Below are 12,797 nucleotides of genomic sequence, written 5' to 3'. Positions count from 1 at the left end.
CAGATGGCTACAATATTTGCATATTCACTTGGGAATATGGCACACTGCTTACCCATTATGCTTTAGTTCTGCAAATCAATAACATTTAACTAATGTGCCATGCACCATAATATTGGACCCATATGATGAATAAAACCCCCTTCTTAGACCTTAACGAGCAATGACTGTTATTAAAATCTATTCATTTTGGAGAAGGCTAAAGTAGCAAAATGCCCTCTACACATTTATGTGTTTTCTCAGCTGTGTATTAACCCATATCATTTTTCCGGCTGCCCTAACTTAATTTATGCTAATTTGAATAATTTATATAAGAACCTCTTTCATAGAATTTTAGACTTTACCCTACAGATTATGAGAAAGAAAAAGTTAAAAATACTGACAAGTATATATTGTTGGGATTCTCCCCCAAAGTCTGTGTGTTTTTGTTCAATGTGAGTTTTTGAAAGAGGTTCAAGTGAGTATTTATTTTCTCTAACCAAACTGTTTACTTTTTTGAGTACCTTTTTTTTTTTTTTGGGAATCACACTGTAATGAGAGAATTTCTTCTTAAAAGACTCAGTGTTAAAAAATGGTTTCATCAGAGCTTTTGATACCCATTCAGAGTTGTTTCTGTTAGAAAGTCAGAGCTGAAGGAAGGGTAGATTCCGAAAAGAATAAAATATGCAACATAAGGACTACCTGAGGAAAGATGTGAAGAAGGAGAAGGTAGATATTCTTACCCTGGATCGTTCTTCTAGTTTTGTCATCATCACAACTGTTGCACTCCGTTGCTCCCATATCATTCTCCAAAAGTCCCCAAATGTTTCGGGGAGAGATCCCTGTGTTGCAATATAGGCATTTTGTTTCCTATAGCCATCTATGTAGTTGGCATTCACATAGTCACTTCCTGGGATGCCTGTAAAACAAGAAGTGTTATTCCATGAGGTGAACCTCTCATAAGAAAAAAACAGCCTGGGATCTGGTGTGAGGGCAATGTTATATTACTGTTCTGCACTATGCTAGAGGAATCAAGGGATAATAGCAGAGCCGTGGTCTAGAGGTCAAAACAGGCAATAACCACATTAATAAACAAGTATATAATTGCAATATGTCTTAAGCAAGATAAAGTCTCACTGGGACTATCACATTAAAGAAGTAGGTGGTCCAAGTATTGGATCTCTGTAATATGACAAGGTAGATACCAAAGAAAGAAAACTACAACTGATTATCCACACTGTGCTATTTTTCTCACACTGTCTATTTTCTCCACTGCATCAGTAAAATACAGCATGCAAAGGATGAGAGAATTTTATCTGGTCACATTCCTCACCCATGCTATACCACATTGCCAGACAGAAATGAAATAAAATAATGCCTGAGTCTGAAAATGCAGTGTAGGTTAGAGTATGTGTAACGGTGAGAAATTCTGCACAAATTTAGCTAACAGGGAACTCATTGGCAAACTCATTTAATCCTTAAAACAACTCTATGAAATATATCCTGTCAGGATCTTCCTTTAGCAAAGGAGAAAACTGAGGTGCATAGAGATGAAAGCTCTTGCTCTGACTGCTGGAGTCTGGTTTAATGATAGTCCTTCTGTCTGCTACAACTGTCTTAGTCTCTACAGAGATTGCTTCTTGTTTAAACCTCACAGTATTGTTGTACTATGTGCACCTTTCTTGGATTATGACGATTGCCTCTTAATTGCTTATCCTGCTCTACTTTTGTCCTTTGCAGTCTGCTCTTCATCTAGCATAAGAGCAATTTCTAAGAAAATATTTCAGACACTATAACTTCTTTCCTTCCAACCCAACAATGGGCTTCCCTTTTACTTCCAAAAAAACTGAAACTCTCAACTATAGTTACAAAGCTCCACACTTTTCCAAACACATCTTGTTCTACTCACCTCCTTGCCTTCTAAACTCTAGATGCTGGTCTACCCTCTATTGGTAGGAAAACACTGCTCTCCTACCTCAGTGCCATCCGCCACTTTAGAACACACTATCTTCTTCCTGTTGTAAAACACTCCACCAATATCTCAGAAACACTGCCTTTGATTCTCTTGGAGCCCAGAACTTTCTTGACAACTCTTTATATTACTTACTACACATTGTAATTATATACTATTTTGTTAACATGGTTATCACCTGTTTTGGCCTCTAGACCAGGTCTCAGTTATTAACCCTTGCTATCTTCAAGGACAAAAATAAATTTGCCCCAGTTCTGACATCTAATAATTAGCAGAGCTTGAATTTGATGCTGGTGTTCTGATTGAAAGTCTAATTCAGTGTGAAACCTTTAAGAGGAATATAGATAAATTTGAGCTTCTTCCAAGGAGAGTGACCAGAGAGGTTAAGGAAATCAAAGCTTTTCTGTATGAGAAAGGGATACATGGTACAGCCTGGCAGAGGAAAATTTAGGGGTTGGGGATGACAGCTGCCTGTGAGGATCTGAAGAGAGGGTTAGGTTTACTCTATTGAGATCCGAATTTTTCAATTCTGAACAATGTTACTACAGACAGAAGAATTTCATCTCCAATATAATAAAGCATTTTGAAATTGTCAAAATCAAAAAGGGAATAGATTTCCTTGGGATGAAAGGAGTTGCCTATCCCCGCAGGGGAACAAACATTTTACATGGCTACTGGCAAGATACGAGAGGTAGCACTAGAACCTGTATATGGCCTCTTCTTGCCCTGGGAAAAATATGAGTCCTGGAGCTATGAGGGAAAAAAAAAAAAGGAATATTTTCTTTATAATGGAACATATGTTCCTAAGCTAAAATTGTTATATTTCACTGATTGCCACTTGCAATTACTTTGACTGCTTTTCTGATTCCACTTGTAAAACTGATCCTCTCAAAAAAGTAATGAAAGTCAGATGGGAACTACTGGGCTCCGAGATAAACATATGGATATGGAATACCACCAGCATTAGTGAAAGCCTTTTGAGTAAAAACCTAAATGCACGGTTGGTTGTAACAGTATTCATCTATTACAGCTACTCAAGAAGCAGTTGGGGGTTCTGGCAGCCCTTTGTTGATAAAGATCCTATTCTTCCAGACACCAAATTACTGTAGATTCAATAGATAGTTTAAATAAAGTCCTCAGGTTACGGCCACTGGGAAGCACACACAACCTCATGTCCTTAGAATTTGGTTCTGAGCCAACAGTGAATCTATTTTTAATACAGGAAAAGCCCACTTTCAAAATTTTAATTTAATAGTTAACAACATTAAAAAGTTGATTTAAAAAAAAGGGTTCTGGCTAAAGCAATATACAGAAAAGTTTTTTCCAAGCAAATTTAAAACAGAGAAATCTGGGTTAATGACTTAGAAAAATCCATCAGCTTGGCATTGTGCCATTTCCCCCTTATGAAGGATAATGATTATATCTGAATAATGTGTCAGAGAACAGAGGAGATGGACTGGACACTCACATCCAAAAGAAGGGAATTAGCCCTGCCCAACATTCTTATGTAAAATTTAATCATTTATTATGTAATGAATTGTTTTTCGACATAGTGCTTAAGTTTGCATAATAAATTATGATTTTTTTTTTTAGGGGTGGGGGGAAGTTGTGGGGGTAGGTTGCTACTCAATAATACTTGTCCTTCCCAGGGATAAAAATACAAAAAATCTGCCTGAAAAATACTAGGCACGTGGAATCTTTACTGTATCACCAAATGCTTTAAGAATTTGGGACCTGATATTTTGAAAAGCAAGTTAAAAAGAAAAATTTCAGTACCTAGTGGAGTTAATTATTGGGCTAATGTTTACACCTTGAAGATAATGCTGAGGCTCCTTTTCTATTTTGACACTCATTTGTATGAGTGAAGGCCTCCTTCCAGGAAATCCCTTTACATGCTCCAGCAAAAAGACATTGCAGGTAAGTTTTCTTCCATACAACCCTTACAAGATGGGGAAGCGAGAGATGACTATGTATCTGTAGCTCTAAGATCTAGTGCATCTGCATTTCATACAACCCAAGTAACAAACTGTGTAGAAAGACGAATATGAAAAGATTTTAGGAAGGGTGGTGGTTTGGCCTTTTAAAAACATTCACCACAGATTGGGAACTAAAGTTGATCAGAAGTAGATGAGATCTTAGTTTTCGCTGTACCATATTTAGAAAGATTTTTCAACCAGTCTTGTGAGAAAAACAACATGGTGACTTTCCAAGTGTTCTGGTGCCATGAAATGTTTCTTCAATAGCTCGTGATTGTAATGTTTCTGCTGGCAGGCTGAATCTAGAAAACCCTTTCACTTTTTGGGGGGTGACCTTCCCCAAGTAATATATATTTGTTTATTTAATTTTCAATTCCCTGCCTTATCCAGAAGATGATTTTCATCTGTTAATGCAACACTAATCAGAGTGCACTACTATACAAGAGAAGTGTGTGAGAATTAATTGAATTTCTCTGGGGCTATGATGGATGGGAATCTATGTTAACTTAACATGCAATACTGAAAGCATATAGAATTAATATAAATTAGCTAATTGCTTTTAATTTTTAGAGTCAAGGAGACCTTTGTCCAATACTATGATAATAATGGTGCTAGTTGCTTTTTTTTTTTCCTTTTTTGGGTGGGGTTGCCTATTAAAACAATGAAAGCATAACAAACATGTCTGCCTTTAGCTCACCATAAGCAAATATCTTAGGTCTGGCCCTGCTGTAGGAATTCTCTCTCTTGGAGTCAGTTGTTCTTAATGTCTTTATTCAAGAATAGCTTACTACCCTTATAAAAGTAAGTTTCATGATTTCCCATTTCTTCATGTGTACTCTTCCCCTACTAATAGTCATGTAAAAAGGTCCAAGACCCATAATTATCACTCTAATCTTATAAGTGAGAAAGGAGCTGAGGCTAGATCTTGAATTCATCTTACACCTCTATGCCCCCTTTCTGTGTTATAGCATGTTTCATCCGGTAATGGACTGTACTTTCTTGTGGTGCCTGCAAATATTACTTACATGCTTATACTGGGTTTTGTGTTGGGGCAAAGAAAACTTGGAGCTATAAAACACAAGTCTGTAAGAACAACAGATGAATAGTAGTAGAGCTGAGCTTCTATGTCCTTCATGCATAGCAAGACATAGCAACAGCTACTTAAACAGAATTAGGACAGTTTTAGGTTCTCATTTCATTTGCTGGGAATTGCTGGTTATAGTTTTTAGTGGAAAGTAAGTCTAGGCACAGACTTCGGGCTTTGCTGTTCTTTTAATTGTTTGCAAAGCTTTGGAAAAGTATCATGAATTCAATGTGCAAGGACAATGCCATTTTTCTTCACCTAAGCATAGGATTAATAGAATAGGGCTTCATGACATTGGTCCCACATGTGTTTGAATCTTAACAGAAAGAGAGGAATCCTTGGAAAGACGAAGCTACTCTGAAAGAATATTTGTGATAAATAGACAATTCTTCATGCTGAAGACATGACACAGAAGACATAGACAATTCATGCTTTAAAACCTTGAAAGCATGTTGAACTGCCAGCGAATACATGATCTGAACTGTTTCATCATGACTGTGTTAAAATATTTCTTTTATTCCTGTTAACCTGAGGAGGACTAATTGGGTCATATGGGCCCATTAAAACAAAACAAAAAAGTAAGGGGTGCCTAGGTGGCTCAGTTTAAATGTCTGACTCTTTTCTTTCTTTCTTTCTTTCTTTCTTTCTTTCTTTCTTTCTTTCTTTGAAGATTTTATTTATCTGCTTGACAGACAGATATCACAAGTAGGCAGAGAGGTAGGCACAGAGAGAGGGGGAAGCAAGCTCCCTGCTGAGCAGAGAGCCCAATGTGGGGCTCCATCCCAGGACCTTGGGATCAAGACCTGAGCCTAAGGTAGAGGCTTTAACCCACTGAGCCACCCAGGTGCCCCAAGTGTCTGACCCTTGATTTCATGTCAGGTCGTGATCTCAGGGGTATGAGATCAAGCCACATGTTGGGCTCTGGGCTGGACATGGAGCCTGCTTAAGATATTCTCTCTCTCCCTCTCCTTCTGTCCTCACTTAAAAAAACAAAATAAAACAAAAACAGAAACACACAAAAAACCCAACTTGCCTTGTTCTCAATTTTTCCAGTCAGGAGATAATTTGATTCGAAAAGACTTCTCTTGTTGAGGGGTATTCATAATTATAAAAGTTTCAAAATAAGGCCTTATGTCCTAATATTAAATGAAAAAGCAAGACCCCCAATAGTACAGGAATTGTTTTATTAATGTGAAATTAAGAAATTACCACAGATATGTGGGTACTTCTGTATCACTCCATTCGGTAGGAAGAGCTGCAATGTGCCTTTTAAAGACTTGAAAGAATACTAAGCACTTGCTAAAAATTTAGAGAAATTGGCCAGGAACCTGGGACTTCTATCTAGGGATGCTGGTAGTTTGCTCTTTGACATCTGGGCAGTTGTTCAACTTGTCCAGACCTCTGATTGCTTATCTGCTAAACAAGGTGTGTTGGACAAATTGATTCCCTTGAGTCTTTTTGAGTTCTAAAATAAGATGCCTCTCTGTGGTATTCTTAACCTTCTTGGATTCAGAAATCTCTGTGAAGTTATTTTAAGATGGAGGCTTTGTGTCTCTCAGATTAGGCAGGAACATGCTCTGATGCTCTTTCAAGCTGATTTCCTATTGCTTCTATCTCTTCTGTGCTGAGATGAGGTTTTTTGGTGTGATTGATACTTCAATTCTTGATTAGAACAGGGTGGGGTAAAAAGCACACAAATTCAAAAACAAGGTGTGGGGCGTGGTGGGACTAGACTGGCAGGTGGTCTATTCATGGAAAGGAGCTGTCCCCGGATTGTGGAGGTGAGAATGAAGAAGAGGCAGCATTATAGGGAAGGCAGAGTCCCTTCCCTGCTCCAGCAGACACACAGCAACTGTACCCAGAGCTGGAGATGGACCTTCAGCTGAGTGGCTGACTCTGTCCTGACCCACAGCACGGTACCAAAACCCAGATAGTCTTATTTCTTTTCACTACTACAAATCCTTAGTAGTGAAAACAAAACAAAACAAAACTTTTTTGGCAAACCAGTTTATTCCCTGTTGTGAGACAGAAGTATTCAAGACCCAATGGAGCACAAAAGCTATCTTTTACTTAGTAAATAATGTCTCCTCAAGTTCAACATCTACACCTACACAGTATCCCTAACAACAATGAATTGATTAAGACCAAGATTACAGTTTTTAGACCCACAATGCAGAAAAAATGTTAACTTTATTGCTGACAATGGCAAAATAAGAGAAAACAGAAAAATTAAATCCAGTAATACTTTACTAGTAAATTTACTTAATTTCAGATGACACAGGCCTTGTTTTGCCTTCACTTGTACTATGAAGGCCACCCGCAGCCACACCAGAACTAGCAAAATGAATGATGCCCTTGGCGTTCCAGCAAAGAAAAGCCAATGCTTATTGCAAAGGTACAGTGTATTATCTGACTCAGTGTCCCCAGAGGTACCAAGCATTAGCAAATTGCCTTCCATGCTTCTAAGGTGCATAGGAGAATTATTTTACAAGCATGCCATGTTCTGTGGGCTCCTCCTGACAATGAGTTAACGGGAGAATGGGTAATTTGGAAAGAGTTTGTGAAGCCAGGCTCCACCCCTATCAAGGTTCTGAGTCTTCTTCCCCTTCATTTTCCGTTCCCCAGTACTGCTAATGCTGAAGAGGCTGGGTTATGAGAGTAGTCACAGAGGAGGATGTGGGTGATTGAATTGTCATTGAATGAATTCCAAGGTTAGCTACACATGTTGGGAATCATCAGCACCTGTGATGGAGGGGACTCATTTCTAATCAGGGAGCACTCTGCCCTGAAATGAAGCAAAGCTTGGGCCAGTACAGCATCACAGAGTTTTGGTCAATTATATTTATATTAATAAGGATGAAATTATTATGTTGCTTTATTTAACATAGTATGAATCAAAGCAGAATATAGCAAAAGGAGCTCTGTCTGTAGGAAACTTGCAGAGCCCCAGTTTCCTCACAGATCCTAAAATATGAGCAGTATTTTCATTAGGTCCTTACCCAACACCCTGTGAAAATCTAATGACTCAATGCATTTGAAACTTCTAAAATACCAGTGGATTTGAAACTTCTAAAATACCAGTTATTCTTATGATCAGGATAATAAACAGTAATGAAATAAGACTACTTCTTCCTAAATACTCTACTGATGAAAAGCTATTCCACATCTGGAAGGCCCTTTTCCATTTTCTATTAAAAAAAAATAATGGAGAGGACAACAATAATTGTTTTATGACTTCCCAGCAATATACAACCTGTGATTATATTTTAACAACAGAACCACAGCACAGATGATGTAGGTTTCTCTACAGCCTGAGCAATGAAGTGTAGATTCATTAGCATAATCTTCAGATCTGTACAATAAAAATGGAAAAAAAATTCCCAATAGCTAAACTAAAGACAATGGAGAGAAAAATAAACTTATGGACCTTTTTGATTTTACTTTTTGATTGGCTTCCTGAAAACAGAGTAAAGAAGAAAACCAACACAGCTAGCCATCCCTCAACTTTTTTTTTTTTTCTCTTTTCCAGATAAGAAGCACAAGGACAGGCTGAGGTAGGAACTGGGGAGTACCTGATCTCCTCTCCACACCACTTGCTTGGCTACATGCAAGAGAAAGATCTCATTTAAATAGCTCCCATTAGTCTTTAGGCAGGTTGCAAGCTCCTTGTGAATTTGCTCTAAGTTTCCAAAGGGTAAGTCCTCTCTAGCTCCCTACTTAAGATAAATTAAGCTATAAAAATGTGTGCCGGGCTCCTCAAAAAGAATGTTTTTATTAAAAAAAAAAATACCACCCTGAAATAAGATTAAATTTTGTCATGCCTATAAACAATTAACTTGAGAAGTGAAGGACTCAAAATATTAAAAAAACAAAACAAAACACACAACTGTTAAATTAATGTCTGATGTTCTGAGCAACCTGACGAAAATAAACTCAACCAATAGTTGGATGATATTTAGACCAGTTTTTCTTTTTGTTTTTTTCTTAGATAGGACATACAGTCTAACAAAATTCCTTTGCTAATTTAAATAGAATTTCAGGAGCAAAATAAAACAAACAGCAGGTGCCCACAAATTAGTCATTAGTGTCTGGAGGAAGGGAGGAGAAGAGAGGGGAAAGAGGAAAGGAGAGGGAGAGAGAGAGACTGGGAAAGTACAGGAACCAAGAGGGAGGGGAAAGAATTATATTTATTGAACTGATGTGAGAAATAGCACATGGCAGCTCTTAAAGGGATTTGTTGCTCAGAAAAATAATTTAAATTCTTTGATGTTAGAGTTTCATATGGAACATTTATACTTATAATAATGTAATTCACATTTTATTAGAAAATGTTGGGCAGACTGTATTTACTTATTTCCCTGTGGCTTTTTTGTTTTGTTTTGTTTTTACTTATTGAAAAAAATATCAGGTGATACTAGAAAAAAGCAGTTAACTCACAGCACAGGAAAGATGTGAATGGAACAATACGTTATCACGTGCTGACAGCTGTGTTAAACGCATCAGTAACCGCCGAACAGTGCAGTAAAGAAGCCAAGGCATGACTTAAATAGCAAGCACTAGTGTGGTGGTAAAAGCTGAATCAACAATACAAGGGAATACCAGTAGTTTCTTCTCTTTACTTCTAAAAAAATATTATTTATCTTAGGGGCAGTGATTCCCTGGGAGTCACTTTCTCATTTGAAAGGTGCTAAATTGCCCATCTCACAAACAACTGAGTTGTTGTAACATCAGCTGTATTATTTACAGTTAGATTTTTTTGAATCGCTCATATTATGTAAATCAAACAGATGATGTATTTTGTATTTCCATTTAAACAAACATATCAATAACATATTGTTATTACAAATAACATTTGTAATGTTATTATGGGTCTGGTTTCCATTTATCAAGCACCAATGTACATATTTTTTTCTTCACAGAGTATTCCAACTACATGCAGTTTTCTCACTTGGATTTTATTAGTTTTTCCATAGATCATATACAGAAGAAATCCCATCTGAGGACAAAAGGACATATTGATAGTAATAATAGAATTCATAAGAACACCACTGATAATTTCCATAGTTTCCGATATTTACTGGGCATTTTCTTTGTGCAAGACACTCTCCCAAACCCTCATATATATTAACTCAGTAAACTGTAGTAATTGTTCTAGGAAGTAGGTGCTATTTTTAATCCTATGGCACAGATGAGGAAACTGAGGCACAAAATCTTCAGAAGCAAGAAGAGTCTAGTATGATTTAATAGGAAAATTCTTGAGAAGTGTATGGGCCCTTGCCAGGATGTATCCATTAAAGAGAAAAAGCGAATACATATATTTATGTTTTGAACTTTAATATAGTCCCCCCACCAGAAACAATTTCACAATGCTTCTCTTATTAAATTAATAAGCACTTGTGTCACAAAGTGCATATAACACCATGTGGGCTATTCTTTATCATTTCTCTTTTGTTTTAAGATTTTATTTATTTATTTATTTATTTATTTATTTATTAAGAGAAAGAGCACAAGTGTGGAATGAAGAGAGGGGTGGAGGGAAAGAGAGAATGTCAGGCAGACTTCCTGCTGAGTGAGGAGATGGCCTCCAGCCTGGCTCGGTCGCACAACCCTGAGATTATGACCTGGGCAGAAATCAACAGTCAGATACTTAAATAACTGAGCCAGCCAGGCACTCCTACACTTTGTCGTTTGTAACTCTTTCGTAGATAGAACCATTTAAATCTGGCTTGGTAGAAGAGACACATACAGGCTAATGGTTTTCTTTGGCGTAAACCCTTTATCTTAAGGGGCACCTGGGTGGCTCAGTGGGTTAAGCCTCTGCCTTCGGCTCAGGTCATGATCCCAGGGTCCTGGGATAGAGCCCCTCTCTGCTCTGCAGGGAGCCTGCTTCCTCCTCTCTCTCTGCCTGCCTCTCTGCCTGCTTGTGATCTCTGTCAGATAAATAAAGAAAAAATATAAAAAAAAACCAAAAACCAAAAAACACCTCTATCTTAAATGTGGGTTGTTTGTTTCTTTGTTTTAGAATAACGAATCTCTTAATGTCCAAGATTCAGTATTTATCTAATAAATATTGCTCAGTGTTTATTGATTTCTAGATTTAGAATCAACTTTCAGAATTTTAGGTGGAGCAGGAAAGGTCTTACCCATTCTCATTCTTCTCTCTTAACAGAACAAAACATGCCAAGTCAGAGGTTTTTAAATGGACAAATGGGCTTAAAAAAACTTCTGTGTCCTTGAACTCTATGAAATTAGTGTACAAATACATTGGATAAGTGTCTTTTGTTTTCAAGTGAGGTTTAAAATGCTTGTCAGATTCTAAAAAGGATCTAGCTTCCTCAAAGTGTTAATTTTAACTTAGAGTTTAGTTTCAAGTCTTCGGTCTTCTTATTCAATGTTCTTCTTAATAGAACTTTAAAAATAATATTAAGCAAATAAAAAAATCCACCTGAAAGCATTTATATGTCATTTATTCTTTGGAAAACTTCACTTTGACTAGAGTCTAAGAACACAGTTGAAGACTTCTAGTTCTCAGATTTCTGACATGAATGTTTGAAAATATATATTTCAAAATTCCTAGACAGTCTCCCCAGCCAAAAACCCATCATTTTTAAATTAGGTATGACATATATAGGCACAGTCATTATGAATTCAAAAGCTGCTATAGTTCTGAGTGGCCAGTTCGAAAGAATTGCAATCTAGAGTCTGACTGACTTGTATTAGAATTTTGGCTCTGTCACTACCAGCTATTAATTATAAACAAGTCACTTGAATTTTAGAAGTTTAACAGTACTAGATTTTGAGGTCGTTCAGAACATTATAAAGAAAATCCATCCATGAATTCATATATGATATAAAATCTATGACATGATAACAAACACACCATAGGTAGCCAGATAATTATATCTATTCTAACTTCTTGACTTTTTTGTTGACATAAAAAGTTGAGTTTTATTTTTTAGTAAAAAAAGGTTGGGTTTTAGTCCTGGTAAACAATGTTTTTAAAATTCCATTTAAATATGGCTTTTAAAGTGAAATGTTAATTTCATTACTAATAGCCATAGAATACTTTTTTTTTTTTTTTTTTTTTTTTTTTTTTTTTAGTTTTTCCATAGCTGTGGACAGCAGCATTGAACAGTAATTTCATTTTAGGGGGAAATACCTTTTTTCTTTTTAATCTAGGACTGAAAGAATTAGATTGAAGTTATACTAGTTATAAGACATTACAGTAAATACTCTGCTACTAATTCATATTCCTGGGTTTATAAGGAGTTGAAGATACATACACAGATACCAAGGTAAGTAGATCACCTATGGAACATTCTCCAGAATAGATCACATCCTTGGTCCTAAATCAGGACTCAACCGGTATCAAAAGATTGGGATCATTCCCTGCATATTTTCAGACCACAATGCTCTAAAGCTAAAACTCAACCACAAAAGGAAGTTTGAAAAGAACCAAAATACATGGAGACTAAACAGCATCCTTCTAAAGAATGAATGGGTCAACCGGGAAATTAAAGAAGAATTGAAAAAAATCATGGAAACAAATGATAATGAAAATACAACGGTTCAAAATCTGTGGGACACAACAAAGGCAGTCCTGAGAGGAAAATATATAGTGGTACAAGCCTTTCTCAAGAAACAAGAAAGGTCTCAGGTACACAACCTAACCCTACACCTAAAGGAGCTGGAGAAAGAACAAGAAAGAAACCCTAAGCCAAGCAGGAGAAGAGAAATCATAAAGATCAGAGCAGAAATCAATGAAATAGAAACCAAAAAAAACAATAGA

The 12,797-nt window shown here is 36.7% G+C and overlaps 1 protein-coding gene across 34 annotated transcripts in view; it reads right to left on the bottom strand.

Moving 5' to 3' along the window:
* The window catches only part of PTPRD (protein tyrosine phosphatase receptor type D), a 525,037-nt gene that overhangs the window by 58,705 nt on the left and 453,535 nt on the right, over positions 1-12,797 (bottom strand). For all 34 annotated transcript variants that reach the window (XM_059411633.1, XM_059411644.1, XM_059411635.1 and 31 more), the window contains one exon: positions 720-895. In XM_059411633.1, coding sequence (XP_059267616.1) covers positions 720-895 — 176 coding nt within the window. The remainder of the gene's footprint in view (positions 1-719; positions 896-12,797) is intronic.

This window comes from Mustela nigripes, chromosome 9, assembly GCF_022355385.1.
Source record: "Mustela nigripes isolate SB6536 chromosome 9, MUSNIG.SB6536, whole genome shotgun sequence".
NCBI classification, from domain to species: Eukaryota; Metazoa; Chordata; class Mammalia; order Carnivora; family Mustelidae; genus Mustela; species Mustela nigripes.
Note: the sequence above shows the minus strand (reverse complement) of the source record. Positions and strands in the feature narration are given on the sequence as shown.